The sequence below is a fragment of the Molothrus ater genome, chromosome 1, assembly GCF_012460135.2.
Source record: "Molothrus ater isolate BHLD 08-10-18 breed brown headed cowbird chromosome 1, BPBGC_Mater_1.1, whole genome shotgun sequence".
Classification (NCBI taxonomy): Eukaryota; Metazoa; Chordata; class Aves; order Passeriformes; family Icteridae; genus Molothrus; species Molothrus ater.
The window spans coordinates 55,052,991-55,073,026 of NC_050478.2; the positions used below are offsets into that span (position 1 = coordinate 55,052,991).

The window sequence follows — 20,036 nt, forward strand, 5'->3', positions numbered from 1 at the left end:
CAATGGTTGTTGACAATAGATGTTCTCTTTTATTTTCCAGCCTTTTTTCCAAGAATTGTTTGCATCAAACCCACTCTTCAAGATGTCTCTCTGCAATGGTTGTTGACAATAGATGTTCTCTTTTATTTTCCAGCCTTTTTTCCAAGAATTGTTTGCATCTCAGCTAAGCTATGAAACTGAAATCCTGTGGCTATGCACTTCCTCCCGCACCCCAAATCAAAGCAAAGGCAAGTCCCAACAGTCAAGTTTCTGCAGTCACTGCAGTCACTGCAGGTTGATGGTCTTCAGCTTTGGTGGAGGGCAATACCAGCACAGGGGCACCCTGGGCACTTCTGCACCTTGCATCTAGGTGATTAAGCTGAAGCAGCAAAAGGCAGTCCTCACCTGCTCTGAGACTGTGCACCTCTCTGCACCTCTCAGGTGAGATGCAATCACTGCCCACCAGGGTAACCTCCTGGCTGAAACCTTCACTCCACCATACATATCTGGACATGCTCTTGGTTGCAACCTTTTCTCAGTCACTTTGACTGAGTTTTATAGGGCCACAATCCTTGGATTTTATCAATATTTCCCATATTTACTTGAAAAGCAGACAGGACAGCCTTTTTACCAATTTTAATGTTTGACAGTCCGGAGAGGGTTTTCTGCAAAAACATCCCATCTGCTTGCACACAGAAAGTTCATCACTGAAGACCATTCAAGAGAGCCACCTCCTCCTTCCGTACAAAACGGTTCCCATTTGGAGTCCCTTTCTTCCTCCTCTGAATCTCTATGAGAGCGAAGCGTGACAAGCAAACATGCTGCTGCTCGTAGTGTTTGTGGCCACAGCCTCTTGGTCTTGTAAGTACTTCCTTATTTTCCTACCTTTCTTCACAGGACCCATGGCTTTGCATCCATCACAGGCATCTTTCCAAATCCCTGAATTCCAGCTAATTACATAATTTATCCTCTTCTCTTTCCTAGATGGATTTGCACAGGAAATTCCCATGCAGAGTCCTATATCCATCACCAAGTTTGAAAAAAGTGCACGGATGACATGTGAAATTCAAACATTAGAGGCAAATTTTGATGACATCGTCATACACTGGTATAAGCAGAAGGAGGGTGAAGCTCCAGAGAGGCTTCTGTTTGTTTCAGGAGGCAAAGTTGCCATTGAAAGTGGCTTTCAAGCAAACAGATACATGACTGAGTTAAGTTCTGTCCAGAAGCGGTGTGTTCTTACAATAAAAGATGTAATTCCAGATGATGCTGCTACTTACTACTGTGCCTACTGGGATCCTCACTGTGGTAGAAACACAATCATCAAGGCAAAAAAAACACCCGCAACATCTGAACCACAAGGTTGTAACTGTGCCACCCCACCAGTCTTCTCACTGCATCTGAGTGAGCTGCTGAAAAGCCCAACCTTTTTCTGCTACTCCAAAAGAGTGGGTAATCCCACATAGATGTCCTTCTCAAAGTCTGGTTTATCATTAGCAGTTCTGTCTTCAACGCACATCTACTATGTTAAGGGTAAAGGAAATCTTCACTGCCTTAAAACTTAGCACATAAATACTGGACATTCACCTGCTCCTATGGTGCTTTTACACAGCCATGGCATAATTCTGGTGGTCTTTGGGGGAGCAAACAGAGAAGCAGTAATCTTCTAGTCTGGCCACTTTTCTCCATAGGAAAGAGTAGGAAGAAAAGAAATACAGTGTGCTGAAGGAAGTACCTTAGTGGTGGGAATTATATGCTTGCCACTGCCTAGCACTTTGGAGAAAAAGTTTTACCATGTAATATTCCCTGCTGTACATGTAAGCAACTGTAAGCTGTTGGAAAAACTGTAAGCCCTGTCTACCCTAATTCAGTTACCACAAAATTCCACACAGACCAGTTCAAATTAGAGATTTGCAATGTCTTACCTACCAGAGCTGATGATGTGCTGCTTATAATCACAGATTCTGTCCCTATAGATCTTAATGGCATCAGGGTACATTGTGTGCCAGTGCCAACTAAAGCCTTACAGTCTTGCATCAGGCCATCAGATTCATAGAGTCCAATAGATCTGATTGTCCCTTTTCTCCACCTGGCTGGAGTCCCCTCTACTTCTGCTCATAGTACTCATTTCTCAGTTCTTGTAAACATGAACTGGAGGTCCCTTCAAGACGATCAGAAGTAACATCAGCCTTCCTGCTTTGTCTGAGGATTTGCCCACTGTAAGGTGGAGGGGCATTTATCCTTGAAGAATTTCCTGCAGAGGTTGTCCTGGATACAGAGCTAAAAAAGAGGGGTGGAGTTTCTAACACTGTTTAATTCCATACCATTTACATCATGGCTGGAGTTTGGTTGCAGCAGAAAAGGCTGAGCAAGATGCATCAGAAGCTGGAAGCAGTCAGTCTCACCTTGGGTAGGAAAGAATAAACTGTTCCCTTAAACACACAGCCATGAGAAACTCAAAAGGGGAAAATGCTGCTACTGCCACAGCTGCTGCTACTGTTGCTGTTAATTCTGCAGCTGCCAAGAACCCCAATGCAAGCTGCAGTGCCCACCAGGACCACTACTGGGATAACCACTGCCCTGGGGAAAGGGACCCCTGCATTTGGACCACTGCTGCAACTGATAGAGCCAGCATTTTTCAGCAGCATGGCTGCCATTCAGACTCCCTAGCTAGTTTCCCAGGTTGTGTATGGCCCAGCGCATGGGAGGAGAGGCCAGGTCTCACTTTCTTTGTCTCAGGTTGTGCAGGGTCTTGGTTGGTGAATAACCTTCTGTATGTAAATCACCTTTATTTTGTGTACTTTAATATACTTACCGGTCGTTTTTCTTATTTTATTCATATTTTTTTTTCAAGTAAATGGTTCTTAACTCAGAATCTCTGCTTTTAGTCTCTCACCTAAGAAGGGGTTTGGGGGGAAAGAGAAGCTTAAATGGGGTTTAATTTTCCACCTGTGTTTTTAAACCAGCACACTCGTGTACTTGTGCTGCTAGGGCAGAGGTGCTTCCTCATATCCTCTCTGTAGTCATACAAGTAAAACCGCCTCTAGGTTACCTCGTGGTACATACCTCTCTCTTGAGCAGGGAGCTGCATGCTCCCAGTAGAAGAGACTGTGGTCCACACTGGCAGAACATCAGACATTTCCTCTCTAACATGCTTGAATCTTTTGAGTCAGTCCAGAGTCTTGGGCAATGTTTCCACAGCCAAAGCTTAGGTTGGAAGGGAGGAAAAAAGAAGAACATATTGTTAGAGTCGTGTAATCACCTGAAGCAGTGATTCTTCTTCTTTCATTGACATCAATGAAAAGGATTTCAAAGGGTTGGTATACGATGATGTTAAGCTCCATACAAACTTCTGCCACATACATTGTGTACGCTGGACAAGAGACTGCTTGTTATTTGAATCCTTAAAGATTACCTTCAGCACAGCTAATTTGCTCAGGTACTGGATACCTTTTTCCATGGTATTCCACCTACTTGGGTACCCTGTTGGATCATCTTTGAGAGAATGAAAGAATCCTTTCCCTTCCACTTGACAGGAGTTGCCTCCAGAGGCTGAAAGTTTCTGTCCTCTTCCCAATCACCTTGCCAATGCTCAGATCCCAGAACAAGGATCCCAGCTGCTTGGCTTCACTACCATCTCCTTTTATGTTGTGGGCCACGATTTCCCAGCATCAGAGCAGGAAGGTCACCAAGGGCTCTCCTGACTGGCAGCTGAAATCTTTTCACATATCTCACAGCTCACCTGGGGTAGGGATTAGTGTCTATCTCTGGCCTTGCCTCTTCCTCCTGTTGTGAGCTCCTGTTTTGCCTGAGAGGCATCTACAGATGTGATGTAAAAGCTTTTGTGTAACTGACAGTCTACCGAACTACTGAGAAGCTGTACACACCTCTGTGAAAAACACATGTTAAATATGGAAAATTTTGTAAAAACTTTCTCTTCTGGTTGGTAAAGAGGTAACAGGCCCCAGCCCCTGTCTTAGCTAGGCCAGGCCGGGCGGGGCCACCTCCTTTCTCCCTGCTGGGCGCTCGCTGGCTTTTTATTGGCTGCTGATCAGGGGAGGGAGTGTCAGAGGTCAGGCTATGGTTGCAATTTCTAACATCTTGGTACTATCCTGGGGCTGAGCTGAGTCTGTTAACTTTCAGGAACAGCCTGGGCCGAGACAGCTCAGATTAGATTCTGCTAGTATAGCTATTGGGCAGGGGGAAAGAGAAGCTATACACCACTCCCTCCTCTTTTGGTGTGTTGCTGCTGAGTTTTAGACTGACTGATTAAATTTTAGCTGCCCTTCTAGTCGTAGGTTAGGTAACTGTATACAAACTTCAAGTGAGATGTTAACTCTTTCAGTTCTTTAATCCTCTCCTGAGTAAAAAAAGAGCAAGATGCAAGTATGTAAAAGAGCAACATAAAAACACTAAAGTTAGTGAAGAGGAAGTCAAGTCCCAGATGGGAGGGATGAGAAGATGCCTTAATCTTGGGGCTGAAATCCTCTTATAAAGCTATAGAGAAAGTCTCCTTTTCCCTATAATACATAAAGGTATAGAGAGATGTTCAAATTGTAGATATTGAGCAAAAGCTTCCATACTAAAGTAAGCAGATGTTAAAGTAGCTGTGATCCTGAGAAGTTTGAACAGAGGAGAGTAGTCCTGTGCCCTCAAGAAGAAAAGAAGATCTCTGCTCCTAAAGATAAAGATGATTTTAGAGACAGATAATGAGACCTTTTACCTTTAAACAGTTCATTGTTAAAACAATACCCCATAAGTTAACATAGCCATAAACACAACTGTGAAAAAAGCTTATAAAAGATGAGAGAGAGTTCACAATTACAAATTTCCCCAAGAGGCTGCTATTCATGAGAGCTATGAGAGAACTGTTTTTCTTGTAGAGAAGTCTCCATGACATTAACAAGAAGGACTTATCTCCCTAAATAAACTGAAGAAAGACTATTCTAGTGGTGGTAAGCAGACTGAAATTTTAAATTTTCTTTCTTTACACTGTCAGCAAGAAAGAAAAGGCTGTGAGAGGATGAGAAGTATTCTGAAGGTTTTGTTCTGACTACTCTTTCTTTTAATTAGTGTTAATAAGTTTTTCTTTATACATTTTTAAAGTTTTGAGCCTGCTTTGCTTTTCTCCTAATCCTATCTCACAACAAGTGAGTGCATTAGTGATTAGCCAACACTAAACCCACCACACTCCTTAGTGCATTAACCAGAAATAATTAGCAAAATCTAAAATTAGTAAACCACTACAGGTCCCTATTTTTCATCCCTCACTAAACAAACTGATTTTGTCTTGGATTTCTTCTTCTGTACTAGCATGGGTTGTTCTTCTCATTCAGCTGCAGTTTGAGTGGCCACAGTGCCTGTTGGTCTGTTTTCCTCTTCTCCCCCCTGAGGGTGCTGTCTGGTATTGAACTATGTCCAGTAAAGAGTAGACAGGGCACATTGCAGTAAGTTACACTTCTGCCAGTGTCCTGCAGTGTGGCACACCAGGCCTGGATGGCATGCCAGGACTATTCGGAGATGTCACCTCAGGACTATTCGGAGAAAGTCCGCGTGGCAAATAAATAGAGACAGGCATGATTTAGTGACCTGAAAATAAGAGATAGTTTCAATCAGCAAAAACAACAAAGAGCAGAGACTGCAAACCAGGGTATAGGGTGCACTAAAAAGGCAAGGGTCAGGGTAGGATCAGTGATATATATATAGGATAGGTTAGGGGAGGAATATGAGGGGCAGGGTACTAATCACAAACTGGGGTTAGGAATGTTAATATCAATGCAGCATATAAAAACCAATAACAATAGGAGGAACAAAGAACTTTCTAGTAATAATTTTACATATGAACTCACAGGGGACAATGGGGGTGAGTTTTTGTTCACCATAAGGGGATTTCTCCCACAGCCTTAGAGCAAAATCTTCATCTCACTCAACCCCAAAACTGTGGATGTCAGGGGTGGGTGAACTTCCAAAACATTGGAGCAGAGTAATCCTTCAAAACTGCCCCATTATCTCCTACCCTCATGGCAGTCATGACTATCCACTCTCAAGTTAGATCTCTGAATAACCCCCTATGTATCTCTGTCCTGACTCTAAACATGGTGCGGGCCGCACTGAGGGGATCTGACAACAAGAACATGTTTTCTTTAACACCCAAGGGAAATTCAGAATTCTCAAAAGCTGTTGCAACAGGCCTGAAGCTGGAAAGGGGGGTGAAAATCTTGGGAAAATCATCCTCTTTTCCTCCTTCCACAAACTGGCTATGATTATTAATAGACCCCCAAAGGCTGTGCCCAAGGTAAGGGTAGGAGAGCAACACTGAATACACATCCCAAATGTTCCTCATTGACTTTGACATTGTCATGTCATTAGCTAATGCATCAACAAAGAAACCCTGATCCTTTTCCCTGCTCTGAAAAAGAGCACTGCAAGGAGCATACAAAGGAATATAAACAGGGTTAGGTACCACAACCATGTGAACAGATCGAGCAAATTTGTTTTTAACCATCTCTGGACAGACCTGTTGTTATCTCAACATTTCATACTCCGTTTGAACACCAAGTAAGGCTGTCATGGCTTAGGAATTGTACTCCCCAGTGTAGTGCTCCCATGCTCTTCAATCCATGTTATACTTGCTAGCTCCCCCTACTCTCTTGTGGAGGGCTTGAGATTAGAATTGAAGGCACAGAAGGCAAAAATCTTATCTCTTGAGATAAGAGCTATTTACTGTAAACAGCAATGAGATAAAAACCAAACAATAACAGCAACAATGTTAATGATGAAGTGTGTAACATACAAAACAATTCCCAGGTGATTGCTTGAAACTGGCATTAGCTGACTGCTCCCTCCAGCCCAGAACCAGTATTACCCAACTGCTCACTCTGCTACATGTCCTTGACCAGAAGGACATAATGTCAGAGTCAGGTAATCACCTTATCCCCCAGAAGAGACTTCATTCCCCCACATCCAGTAATAAGGTGAGGTGATGTAGAGTAACTTGTGTGTCCTAGCCATGCACTCTCCCATCTACTGCAAAAATTAACACTATCTGGCCAGAACTGAGATGGTTTCCTTCACTGCATGTCAAAGGGTGTAGCAGGAAAAACACCAGCAAGTGTCATTCTGTCTACGTCACTCCTGCCCTTGATTTGTGGTTGTGATTAGGATGTTTCTGTTCAGAAGATTTCAAAGTAGACCACTGGGGTTTTTTACACGTACTCCAGTTGAAAGACCTTCACCCTCTAGTTCCTCTCTCTCTCCACAAATAGTAATTTCTCAACATAATTTTGCAGTCAGTATGCTACAAGAGATCCCAGAAGTAAACTCTAATTCAGTTTATTTTAAATGCCAAACTAAGCATGCAGGCTGTTTGATTGACAGTAGTAGTGACTCCTCTGATGTTATCTTGGGCTGTTTTATAAAAAAACCCACTCAAGGAAAAGCCTCCTTTTCCCACCAGTTGTTATATAAAAAAGCTGCCAGTGAGTTGCTGTAGCAAAGCCTGGAGTGATTCCAAGAGATGGGCAGACAATAACCACTTACTTGGGACCGCATGCAGCACACAGACACTTTCACAATGCTTTTGGCGCTGGCTTGCCCTCCTTTCTCTCTTCTGTGTTCCGACAACGAAAATTAACTCCATGCTAGTAGTACTTGATATCATGTAATTGCAGGTGGACACCTTTGGTAAAGAGCAGGATTTTCATCTGAAGGTACATGTTTATTTTATATGCAGAACTCTGTGTCTTATTTACTGTCTAAAATCGAAGAGAATTCATAATCAAGTTCTAAGACATTAGGTGGAGGGTTATCTAACAAGAAAGAGATTTTTTCTGAAGGACATTAGCTATCGGCTGAATATACAGATGCACATCTGAAATTCCCGATGACCTCCCAGCAGCCAAGGACCTGGTCTTCATGCAGACTCCCATGGATGGTTGGGATTTTCTTCACCAATGGTATATCAAGAGAGCATGCTGGCTTATTGTAAAGTCAAAACGTAGTGTGGAGCACCTGGATCAAATACTTCGGCATGGGAACAAAGCTAGTTGTCTCTGGTAAGTACCATTATCATTGAACAGATTTTCAGATAATCATTCAAGTTCTGGGAAAATTATTTTGTCCCTGTTAAATCATATTTTGTTTGTGCATAGCGCATGGTGCCCCAATTGGGTAGGTAGATTAATATATTGGGATGGTTTCATCCTGTTCTAGGAAACAATAGCAAACTGCTTGAAAGTTAACTTCCAGAACTGCATGTGAGAAATGAAAGAGTTTCTTATTGACAGAAGTGGTCTAAATTGATTGGGAAGAAAAATTCACTGAGTGCAATACATTTCTAGTTCCTGACTGTACTGAAAGCAACTGTTTTACTTTTGTATTTGTATTATTTTCACTTGTGGTGAAGCTATGCAATCAAAAGGATGAATGCTGTTTTCAGTATAAAGCATATAGCAATGCCAAGAGTATGTTACTCAGAAACTACATGACATTATCAAGGTGGCTATAATTAATTCAAATTGCAAACTGCTGGGGAGAATTGCAGAGAAATTTAAATGTTTTCTATCCATGCCTCTGACCAAAAATTTTCAGAACTTTTTACTCACTACAAAAATTAAAGTATTTCTAGAAATGGCACTCTAAGCAAAGTTGAAAATTCAGCTAAAGCACTCAGTCAGATTTATCACCAGCCTCTAAACCAGAGAGACTTCTTCTGTAGCCTATGCAAGAAAAGTGCAGTGCACGAGATATTGATAAGCATTATCAGACTGTGGGATCCTGACATCAAAATATTTGGAAGTGGAACTGAACTTAGAGTTTCAAGTAAGTACAAAATGTAAAACTTGACTACTTCTGAAATGCTTTTTAATACAACTAGATATTGGCTGGCATGAAGTGCTCTGCTATTTTAATTCTCTCTAATTCTAACTGTTCTGAATACTTTGCAGGATTTCCCCTTAAACGGCATTTCCATTTGCATTTGCAGGACACATTGTAATTGTTCTGTATTTATGCATGAAATGGGGGAAACACAACAGCTATTGCAGCAGAGACCTATAACTTATCCCATTATGATTTCCTATGTAAAAATGAATTTAAATATGGCAAAGACAGTATTTGGAGAACAGAGAAATGTATGCACATTTGACCTTTGTGATATTCCTAATTCATTCTAAAATAATATGTCCAACCTCTGTGTTACACATATTCTTTGAAAAGCTAAACATTTTTCTTTTGGACTGTATCTGACTATGAATGAAAATGAGAGTTATCTCAGATATGCCCAGAACAGTAAGTTGCACCTTTTAAGATAGGCAGAGTTGAAAGGCTGTTCTCTCTTCCTAGATTTTGCAGAAACTGCTTATTATCAGTTATTACTACTATTCAAAATATTTTGCTTCAAGTAAACCCTAGGTGCTGTGATACTTGTCCGTAATTTGGCTCAGCTAAGCATCTGAGATGAAAATAGTTTGTCTAATTTTGACCAGCTGAAATGGTGTATCTTGTTAGTGGGAATTTTGATTCCAATCAATGCGGTTTTGCTTCATGTTACTGGTAACAAAAATATTGGTCAGTAGTCTCGTGGTCCTCAGATCTCTATATAATATTCACCAGCTCTGGGTCTGATCTTATGGGGGTGTATAAGGAGCAAATTACTTTATCAGTATCTCATCAAATAAATCTTAGGGTGATGCTACCTGTTTCCAGAAAGCAGAGATGGAGCCAAGGTGCTCCATCTGCATTGTCCACCTGAACCTTCAGTAGACTCAAATTAGTTGAGATGAGTTCTATTCATTTAACAACTTATATGCCCTCCAAAAATTCCACATTTTTCCATTTTTTTAACTTTAGTTTATTTTGGGTGACTGTTCCTTTTTCACTTCCCTAGCATCTAAAAATTGGTTATACAGCAAATCTGATTTTCTTTAAAGAGTACTATATAGCCATGCAAACACAACTGAGCTGCACTGATATTGTAAAGGCTTTATTCACTGTGATTGGTTATTACAACAAGGTGTTCGGCTCAGGTACAAAACTCATTGTCTCAGGTAAGTTGTACATATATTGTTCATACAATAAGCTATAGGAGCTTGGAGTGGTCATATAGATGAGTATTATACTATCTCAGAGGTCACTCAGTCCACTTAGAGCCTCAGTCAGCACCATTCCTTGTGCAGGATTTTCCTTCCCAGCTCACCATTCCTACATTCATCCTTGTATTTGTAATGCAGTGGTTTAGGATCACAAACATGCCTAAAAAGAACCTATTTCAAGCCACTTTTGATCATAGTTTTCCTAGAAATCTGGTGGAAAATGGTCTGTAATAATTTTCAGAGACCTCATTCTTTCCTCCAGCTGTACTGAAGGAATTAGCAGCGAATCAAGCAGCTGAGAATTAAGCGTGAAAAAAGAAAACCTCTTTCTAATACAGATACAAAGAACAGTATGCAATGGACATTGCAAAAAATCCTTTTGGATTAGGCTAGAAAAAGATAAATAACTTGTTCATAAGTATTTTATCACATACATGACATTTCACCATTAGAAATAAATTAGTACCTCCAAATGTTCTTCTCATTGCTTGATAATTGCTTAACAAATAATTAATTATTCAGCATTTATTATGGTGAATTACTGCTTAATAATTACTTAATGAAGAAGTGATCCTTTTTTGTCTTTCTTGCAGAGACATTTATATTAATGGAAAGTAGCAGACAAAAATATTTTTTCCCATTTTCCACATGTGCTTTAAATGCCATAATCCTGAAGTGAACAACTAAACAAATACAAGGCAGAGGAAGTACTGCTATCAAGAGTTTTAAGCCTGATTAATACATAAACCTATATTAACATATCAAGCAAAGATTGGTTTAATGATTTACTCCAGAAGGACTAAGTAAATCACATCTATAATTCACTGGAAATATCTGTGGCATGATAAGCGTGTTGCTTTTAGTGAAAACTCTTACCTACCTAATCAGGTAGTTGCCATGCTTTTCCTATATACAGTTTAAAATAAATTATTTTCAATCATCACTATAATTCTGTAGGATTTTGTCTTTATGAGCCCAAGGCTTTTGAATCATTAATTGAGTAAAAGGGCTGTAGTTACTTCATATTTAAGAACTTAATTAAGAAATTGAGGAAGCCAGGATTTAAGATAAGGGTCTTCATGATTAGCAGCATTAGCTGAGATTGAATCCAGATAGTTTACATTCACAAAGCCAAATCAAGAGAATCTTGTTGTTCATATTATAGTTGTTAAATATGGTACTTTACTGCCCAAAATCATAGAATGCCTTGGGTTGAAAAAGATCATTTAGTTTAAACCCCAGTGCTGTGGCCAGGGACACTTTCCACTAGATGAGGTTGCTCAGAGCTCCATCCGACCTGGTCTTAAATACTTCTAGGGATGGAGCATCCACAACTTTTCTGGACGCTCTGTTACAGTGCCTCACCACATTCACAGTAAAGAATTTCTTCCTAAGATCCAACACAAAGCCTTCTCTTCTCCAGGCTGAACAATACCAGTTCTCTCAGCCTTTCCTCATAGAAGAGGTCTAATCAATGTGTTGGCCTCCTCTGGGCTTGTTCCAACAGGTCAGTATCTGTCCTGTGCTGGGGACCCCAGAACTGGACTCAGCACTCCAGGAGGGGTCTCATCAGAGCAAAGCAGAGGGGCAGAATCCCCTCCCTTGCCCTGCTGGTCATGTTGTTTTTGATGCAGTCCAGGCACGTTTGTCTCTCTGGGCTGTGAGTGCACATGGCTGGGTCATGTCCAGCCTCTCATCCACCGACTCCCCCAGGTCCTTCTCAGCGGGGCTGCTTTCAATCTGTTCATCCCTCAGCCTGTGTTGATACCAGGGCTTGCCCTGACCCATGTGGAGCACCTTGCACTTGGTCTTGTTAAACATCATGAAATTTCCATGGACCCACTTCTTGAGCTTGTCCAGGTCCCTTTGTATGTCATCCCATCCTTCAGATGGCCGTTTCTGTAAAGGAATGTACCAGTGTGGGAGGGAATTTGGTATTTGGTTCTGGCGCAAAACTCATTGTCTCCAGTAAGTTTTTTCACAGTTTTATGTTTTTAAAAGTTTTGCAATAGGAAAGCTTTGGAAAGAAGGCTGACAGCTCTTTAAGGTGTCTGGAAAGGCTCACCATAGGTCAGGACTATACTGTATCATTACCAGTTATAATCCCTGAAGTGGCTGTCAAGTAGGACAAGAATGCTGTTTATGAGCTGAGGGTGCTGAGTGCCCTCAGGTCCCACTGGCTTGGAGTAAAACAGAGGAGCTTTGAGTGTCAGTCTAAAATTACTCCATTTTGTGGGATCATCCAATTAGTGAGAATTAAAATTTCAGTTTAAGAACACAGTGACTTTATTCATAAATCTGATTTATAGATACTTATAAAGAAACTATAGAGGAGTTTCATTAAGAAAACTTTTGACAGCTAATCTATATAAATATATATTTTGAACTTAATTTTTTAACAGCTCATTGGTTATGAACCTAACTCCAGTATATAGTTTGAATAGTGTTTTACAGCCTCACTGCATTGTTACATAAGAGAAAAGACAAATGTTAGCTTAAGAAATACCTGGTCATACCTCTATTTTATGTGTAAAAGTAACATCTATATACCTCTTAAAACCTGCCTTAGAAAACTGTTTAACAAGGTAAACCACAACATTTTCAATGTTTACCTGAATCAAAACTGACAGAGGAGTGCAAATTCAATACTTGAAAATTCTTCAGAAGGAATCAGTTAATTTGCCTAGAAAATCCAGTGTCAGCTATCTTGCTGACTTCAAAGACTTAGAAGACAGCCAATTCTACAAGTTTTCTTTTTTTTTTTTCAGAAACATGCATACAAAGATTTTTTTCTCACATAAAAAGCTATAGATAGGGAGATTAGATAGATAGATAGATAGATAGATAGATAGATAGATAGATAGATAGATAGATGGATAGCTAGATAGATAGATGCAAAACTTAATTCTTTCAGTTCTCCACTGCAATCCATTTACCCATATACATACAAGCAACACTTCAATGCATGCACACAGCTGCAATTTTTCAAGCAATGCGTTTCCTAAGTATTGTGGCATGATGTAGGTGTTTCATGTAAGCTGCATACCTAGGGCGTTTTTACAGTAAATGGAATGACATTGGCAATTCCAGAGGTGGAAATTATTCTATCATAACAGAAGTCTCTAAAATGAGCAGAATGAACTAGCAGTTGGAAGAATCTCTCTCGCCTCTCCATTTAAACTTGATATCCTAAGAGAATAACGTCAAACTAAGCTATTATATGTACTGAAATTAGCTAGAACAAGTTACTAAAAAAATCTAAAAGAAACCTCTAAAATATTCATGAAGCTTTGCAGAGTGCAATATCACTCAGACAAGAGCTACTTCATGATCTTGTGAACATATGTATGACTCTGGAACAAATAGATAACTTTAGAAATTACTTTAATTTTTCATCCTTGGGAGGACCGATGCATAAAGAAGATAAAATTAACTCCTAAATTAATGTTAGAGAACTATAAAGTTGTCAGCAACTTTATTTCTGGTACAACATAGCTCAGTCCACATTGTCATTTTAATGGCATCTCTAAAATGAAGGAAATTCTTAATATACAGAAGGTAGACACTCTTTTGAAGGTAGGTAGGTAGGTAGGTAGGTAGGTAGGTAGTTAACCTTTCTCTTTAAACACCAAGTTTGAAATACTTCAAGGATCAGTAAGTTGTTTCAGGGAGAATGCAATATAGAAGATTTTTCTAGAACAGCCAGATCATTTAAAGAAAAGTGAAAGCTTTTTGGCAAAAATGCATTTTATAGTAATGTATTTTCTCCTAATGCATTAAATTTGCATCGATCAGTCAGACCACAACTTAAACCCCATGCATCTACTTGCTCAAATTCAGTGGCAGAGACTTACATAGGAATTCAAGAGAAAAAGTGGGATAAGGGGACACCTAAAATGTCTCTGCCGCCTTAAAAAATAGTCTTAAGCAGTACTTTCTTTGTTTCTATGTAACAAAAGTCAGTTTTGAAAACTGTATTCAGCCTTTACTTGTATTTAAGCATAGGCAGAAATGATTGCCTGTGAGCACTGCCTATGCACTCATTGCAGAAGTTGACATTTACCTAAATCAGACCCTTAAATTTACTATACATTTAAATAATATCAAAATGTCATTTCAGTGTGGACAAAATTTAGATGATTTTGTCTCCTCCTAATCTAGAGAGCATCCAGGCTTAATCCAGAATGGCAAATGAAATGGAGATTAGGTCAAATAATCTTGTGGAAACAGCTCACTTTTAATTTTAAATATATTAATCTATATTCATACTGAGCATTTTTCCCAAAGCACAACATCTATGCAGACAAGTCTGCCTAGATATACTGTTTAGATGTGACAATGTTATCCTGCTATAGCATATATTCTGCTTTAGTTTAGTTTTGGTTTTAAATTTTCAGATGTTTTAATTCAATAATTTAAACAGATCTAGTATGGCAGAATAGCATTGCCAGCCTTTGGTGTGTAGGGCATTTTGTGATTCCATTTTCCTGTCTTGATAAAAATCTTCACCTGGCAAATACATGGAATGCCTTAAAAACAGAGCAATCATTGTTATCTTCCCTTCTCTCGTGCCCTAAAAAATATCACAAAATTAATATTGGCTTTTAAAAAATTAATAGGTGTAGCAGGTGTTCATTATATAGCAGTGGAGACTTATACTGGGGTCATAAGACTGCTAAGATTTTAAAGGTAGGCAGTCTATGTTTAATATTCTGTGGACAAAATTTTAATGTACTTGTTTTGCATAAATATTGTAAAGCAATAATAAATTCCTCTTATTGAATAAATGAAGCTTGTTCAGGAAATATTTAATTGTGAGAGACTTGAACAGTCAAATACACTCTGACAGCAGAACTGCTTGGAAGGTTGTGGGATATAGGCACTTCAGTAGCCACCTTAAGTTTTCTAACTCAGTTTTCAGTGACATTAACAGCTATTGACATATTCAACAGTATTTCAGTTTCTTAATGTTCCTCAAAAGAGCATTTACATTTTTTACAAGCATATTAATATTTGTTAATAAGGCATTTATTTTGTTGCTCTTCAGAATTTGTATTTTTGTCTGTGTATTTATTTGCTGTACACTACTAATCTTCCAACTCTCTGTTTTGTTAATTTTCTTCATCAATAACCATCCAGAAAAAAGAAGTTCTCCCCCAAAAAGCTCTGAAATCCTGCAGAAAAAACATGAAAATCAGATCATGTATGTTTGCTTTATTGAGAAATTCTATCCAGAAGTTATTAGGGTGACATGGACGGAAGATGAAAAGGAGGTAACAGACAACGTAGTAAAAGGTGACACTTGGCAGTCCACAAAAGAGGATGAATACTCAATTGCCAGTTGGTTAACTGTGCCAGCAGAGAGTGAAGACAAGAAATACTACTGCAAATATGAGCATGAAGAGAAAAGTACTTCACTGCCAACACAAGGTATATTCCACATGTTAAAAATGTAATTTGGTGTACTATTATAAACATCATTTTTCTTTTCTATAAAACTGGAGTAATAATGCTTTCTATTATTGATGAAGACATCTGTGCTCCTAGGCACAATAGCTAAAGTACCCAACTGGAGAAACTACCGGAAGTTTTCCCAGGAAAAGTAAGTCAGCGTGTGTTATAGTCCCCAAGTAAGCATCCCATTGTAACAGAAAAATAATAGTTCTTTTAAAATAGTGAACCTCATCAGATGTAAACTAGCACAGGTCCAACAGATCTGCACTGAAACATGTCTGTTACTTTCCACATTACAGAAGTTTCTGAAAACAGTATTACCTCTCATAGCTTACAGTTCTACGTCCCTCTGACACCCCCTGACATTAGTCACAGCTATAAAAAACTAAGAAGTTAAAAATGAGGTTACTGATAGCAAGTTTAAAAATATTACTTGCCCACAATCCAGAAATAATAAGTTAATAACCATGTATAAAAATAAGATTTTTTTTTTATTTGTGGAAAGATTGATTATGCAAAGCCAAATCTGAAAGACAATGCAACTTTAAAGAAAAATTAACTTCTACTCAATGAAAATTGTTTAAATCATCTATAAAAAAGAGGTCTAAATTGGTTTAGATTAATCTTCTCTCCATACCCATCTCTGCTTAACTTGCTAAAAATTAACCTAACTCCAATGAGTGAGAGCATGGCCATAAACAACAATTACATTTCAACCTTCAAAATATATTCTGACAAAAATATATTTTAAGCTTATTTAGATGGAGGATGTATTTAGAGATGCAATATAAATGTCTTTAATGTTTGTATCAATGCATACAAACAACATAACCAAGAACAAACTCCAATTTGCTACTTCAAGAACAAAAAGGATGTATTTTAGAGAAAAAAAACAGCACCAAGATTCCCAGTAGGGGAATTCCCAGTAGTTCTTTTCTGTTGAACAACCACTAAAAATATTAACATATTAACTGAAGTCTCTTCCAATGTAAATGATTCTTCGTTTCTGAGAACAGTTAGGTTGTGAAGGCAAATGGACTTCAGCTTCTTCACTGACAAGGTCAGGTGGTCAAACTGCCTCCTGTTCCAAATAAAAGAGACTTTGCCAAGGAACAGCCTAATGGGCACATGCCTGAAAGAGCAAAGATACTTCTCCCACTTATGGCAACAAGTACCCAGCCACTTCTTCAAGCATTTCTCCTCTTCAAATTCTCTCTGCAAATGAATATCTTGTGGATATCTGCTTTGCAGACCCATTTTAAGGCTCCAGTTTTTTTATTTAATACTAACTAACCATTTTCCCAGCCTTGTTCCTGTACAGCCTCTTTTTTTCCCTATTTCTCAATTAATGTTTGTTAAAATTAAAGAAAAGCCTAACTGAGGCATTTAAACTCTCTTTCCAACAGATTCTGTGAAGACTGCTTCTCAGGAAGAGGACTGTGGAACAGTTTTTAATAGAGGTAATTTAATGTGTTAAAAGGTGGGAAAGTGATTCATGTCATGCAAGAGTTAGATATTGCTAAATATGCTCTGAACATCACAAAATTTATATTTCTTAGTAGTATGCAGGAAATCTTTCAAATATGGAATTGGCAACTCAAAAAACTTTCAGCGCTACTCTTAACTAACTTTTTAATAGGGATTCTCCTACGTTTATCAGATAGCTTTAGTAAGATGCTACAGATGCTGTTTGGGCTACTAGATTATTAGCCTGCATTAAGCACCGCCAAGTTTTTAAACACTTGGACAAGTTAAACACTTTGGCTGATGCTACATCAGCCTAGCAATTGCCCAGAACTTTGGACAAACATTTTTTTTTTTTGCTTGAATGGTATTTAGGAAGAATCATGAGCTGTTATCTTCAATAAATACAACACAAAAGGATTTAAACAAACATTGTACTAACTGCTGGAAGCACTACAGTTATGCTTTTACATAAAGCATACAGTTATGCTTTTACAGCTTGTCTTTACAAGGAAGTATAACCCAGTGATACTGAGAGTCAGTTTAGTGCTAAGAAACCCACTAGGTCTAGAACTCATTAGCAGTGCAAACCCATTTAAAGAACAGAACAGATTTTGTATGTGTTTATACTGTGTACTGGTGTCAATGTAATTGCAGCAGTAAACTGACTGCATTGTTCCATTTTTTTCCATTTTTAGAATGCTATACAGTGTTGACATTAAACAAGACTTTTCTGTCGTCTATTTGTTACAGATCAATTAATGCACAGGACAGCATATTTAGTATACGTCATCCTTCTTCTGAAGAGCTCCATGTACAATATTATCATACTCTTCTTCATCTACAGAATGTGGGCTTTAACCAAGCACCGAGGAAAGAAAGCATAAATGCTGTTTTAAGAAAGGCTACAAACTGATCTTCAACTTACTTTGCAGTACGTTTATCCATATAGAATCCCCTGCTCTCAGTGTTAGATGTAACGGCAAAAACAATATTCCAAAATAATTTTCTGTTATTAGTGCATAAGGGCTCATTTTGCTTTACTGCTAGTGTTTCTATATCAGTCTTGTTTTCTTATTTTTTTCTGAATATTGAATAAAGATAGGCAATAGGAATAATGCATTTTAATCCAAGTCCATATTGCAAAATGAAGACGGTAGCCATGTCAGAAGTAGCTATGCATCCAGAAGCTTGGGGATATAACAGCGCTTTTGACATATAAAGCACAGATGTGTTTTGTCACTGCATTTAAGGCTTAATTAGGAGCATTCCTGTGCGGTAAATTCACAGGTTTGGTTAATTTTTACTTTCAGTGACTTGTTGCAACTCTCATGTATCCAACAGATGAGGAATTAATTATTCTGAAGTGGTATGCTGTAATAGACAATTAAACAAAACTTTAAAAAGTGAACAAAAGAATTTTGAATTAAGAAGTCAGATGAGAATAAAAGCAATTCTAAGGTGCACATGTGCAGAAATTGAAGAAATCCACCAGCGACATGGTCTGAAAATCTGCACATTGTAATTTAAAAAAAAGAAAATTATCACAATGATCATGAGCATCACCTTGTTTAAAGACACCTTTTAAAACTGAAACAAAACTACAAATACGAATCTCTAACTTTCACAAAGGAAGAAAAATTCTAAGAGACTTTGAACTCTTAATCTCCCAGTTCCACACATCAATTCCTTTCAAATTTATGTGGAAAAATAGGAAGTAGACATATTGGGATAAGTCACTTGCTTGGTTTTGGGCAAAACACTGCCCTAGGTTTTGGAAATATGCCTCTGCAGCATTTACATTCACTGTGTCTGTAATGATGATGGCAATAAAAGCTTTCCTCCAGCTGTCTTTATGAGGCCTGTGTTTGTTCTCCAGCATTTCCACAGCCTGTACAAAGATGTCTAGAAAACCTGATTAATTTCTCTGTTCATATAAATTTCTCAGGAAATCAAAGGTCCTTAAAACATCACTTTTCTGCATTTCAATATGTTAATAAGAACACTTTGACATGGAATAATAAATACTAGTTTGTGACATCTTTTCTGTTATAAAACAGAAAGCTAATCTTTGTAACACAGCTAAGCCATGCCAACAGAAAATGTTGTTACAACAGAACTACCTCCTAGGGCTCATGCCATCATAAGGGAAAGAAAACATACGAGGCTGAGTTCTAACAAACACAGCTATTTTACTAATGGCAAAGCAACTAATTACTGCCCTCAATGTCATGTTGCTCTTCAATGTGAAAAAAGCTGTGATTTGTAGTCTTCAGTTAAACTCTGAGAAATACCTGGGATCCCATGCTATTGTTTATTAAGGTTTGGTTCCAATCAAAATTTTAAAAAACCATCTACAAAGGTATTTTTGGAATGCAGTAACTGTAGATTTCAGTAGCATCATGGATTTTACCTGGGTATTACATGGATCTCCTCTGTCTCTGCTAGACAAATGTTTGACTGCATTAAGGAACCAAGCTCTCTCACTACATGATCCCCAAATCCACTCTTTGTGTCTCCTACACAAAACTGAAAAATATTGTCCATGCAGTTCAGAAAAACAGAGAGAATACACAGGAAACCCCTTGCCTACATGCAACCCTAAACCATCACCTCTCAGTTTCAAGTATTTTTCAAATACTTGGTTGCAGGTTTTACACCTTCCAACAGTTCACATATGCCTTAAGTTTGTTTATACAAACATAAACAGCTCCTACTAAGATTTTAATTCTTATTTATTTAGCACAAATAAGAGGAAAAGTAGACTTTTAAGGCTTCTGGGTGCTGGGGTGTTTGTTTACAGGAAGGTTTGGTTATGTAGTGGAAAAACCCTATAAACTGAACCAGTCACAACTGGTTCAGAGGAGGTGGGCTGTGATGAGAATGGGTGATTAGCTGAGGACAGTTAGACCACAGCCTTTTAACACAGTAGGCTTCTAAACCATTTCCTTTTAATACAAATAAAAAGTTACAAAAACCACATGCCTAAGTTACTTCTGAATACCACGGTGAAACTCACTGATACACCCTGGTCTAATTGCATATTTA

At 38.5% G+C, this 20,036-nt stretch overlaps 1 protein-coding gene across 1 annotated transcript; it reads left to right on the forward strand.

Moving 5' to 3' along the window:
- Positions 1-471: 471 nt before the first annotated feature.
- On the forward strand, positions 472-17,882 carry LOC118684199 (immunoglobulin kappa light chain). The gene is made up of 6 exons (XM_036378963.1): positions 472-840; positions 964-1,281; positions 7,992-8,033; positions 15,210-15,500; positions 16,931-16,984; positions 17,742-17,882. Exons 1-6 carry the CDS (start codon positions 798-800, stop codon positions 17,873-17,875), a joined length of 882 nt encoding a protein of 293 aa, XP_036234856.1. The 5' UTR covers positions 472-797; the 3' UTR covers positions 17,876-17,882.
- Positions 17,883-20,036: the final 2,154 nt, after the last annotated feature.

Bases quoted from the DNA above. Each gene is read 5' to 3' on its own strand.
- LOC118684199 (XM_036378963.1), top strand. From the start codon at position 798: ATGCTGCTGCTCGTAGTGTTTGTGGCCACAGCCTCTTGGTCTT. The intron at 8,034-15,209 runs GTAAGTACCATT...ATAACCATCCAG, and splicing joins AACAAAGCTAGTTGTCTCTG to AAAAAAGAAGTTCTCCCCCA. The intron at 16,985-17,741 runs GTAATTTAATGT...TATTTGTTACAG, and splicing joins TGGAACAGTTTTTAATAGAG to ATCAATTAATGCACAGGACA.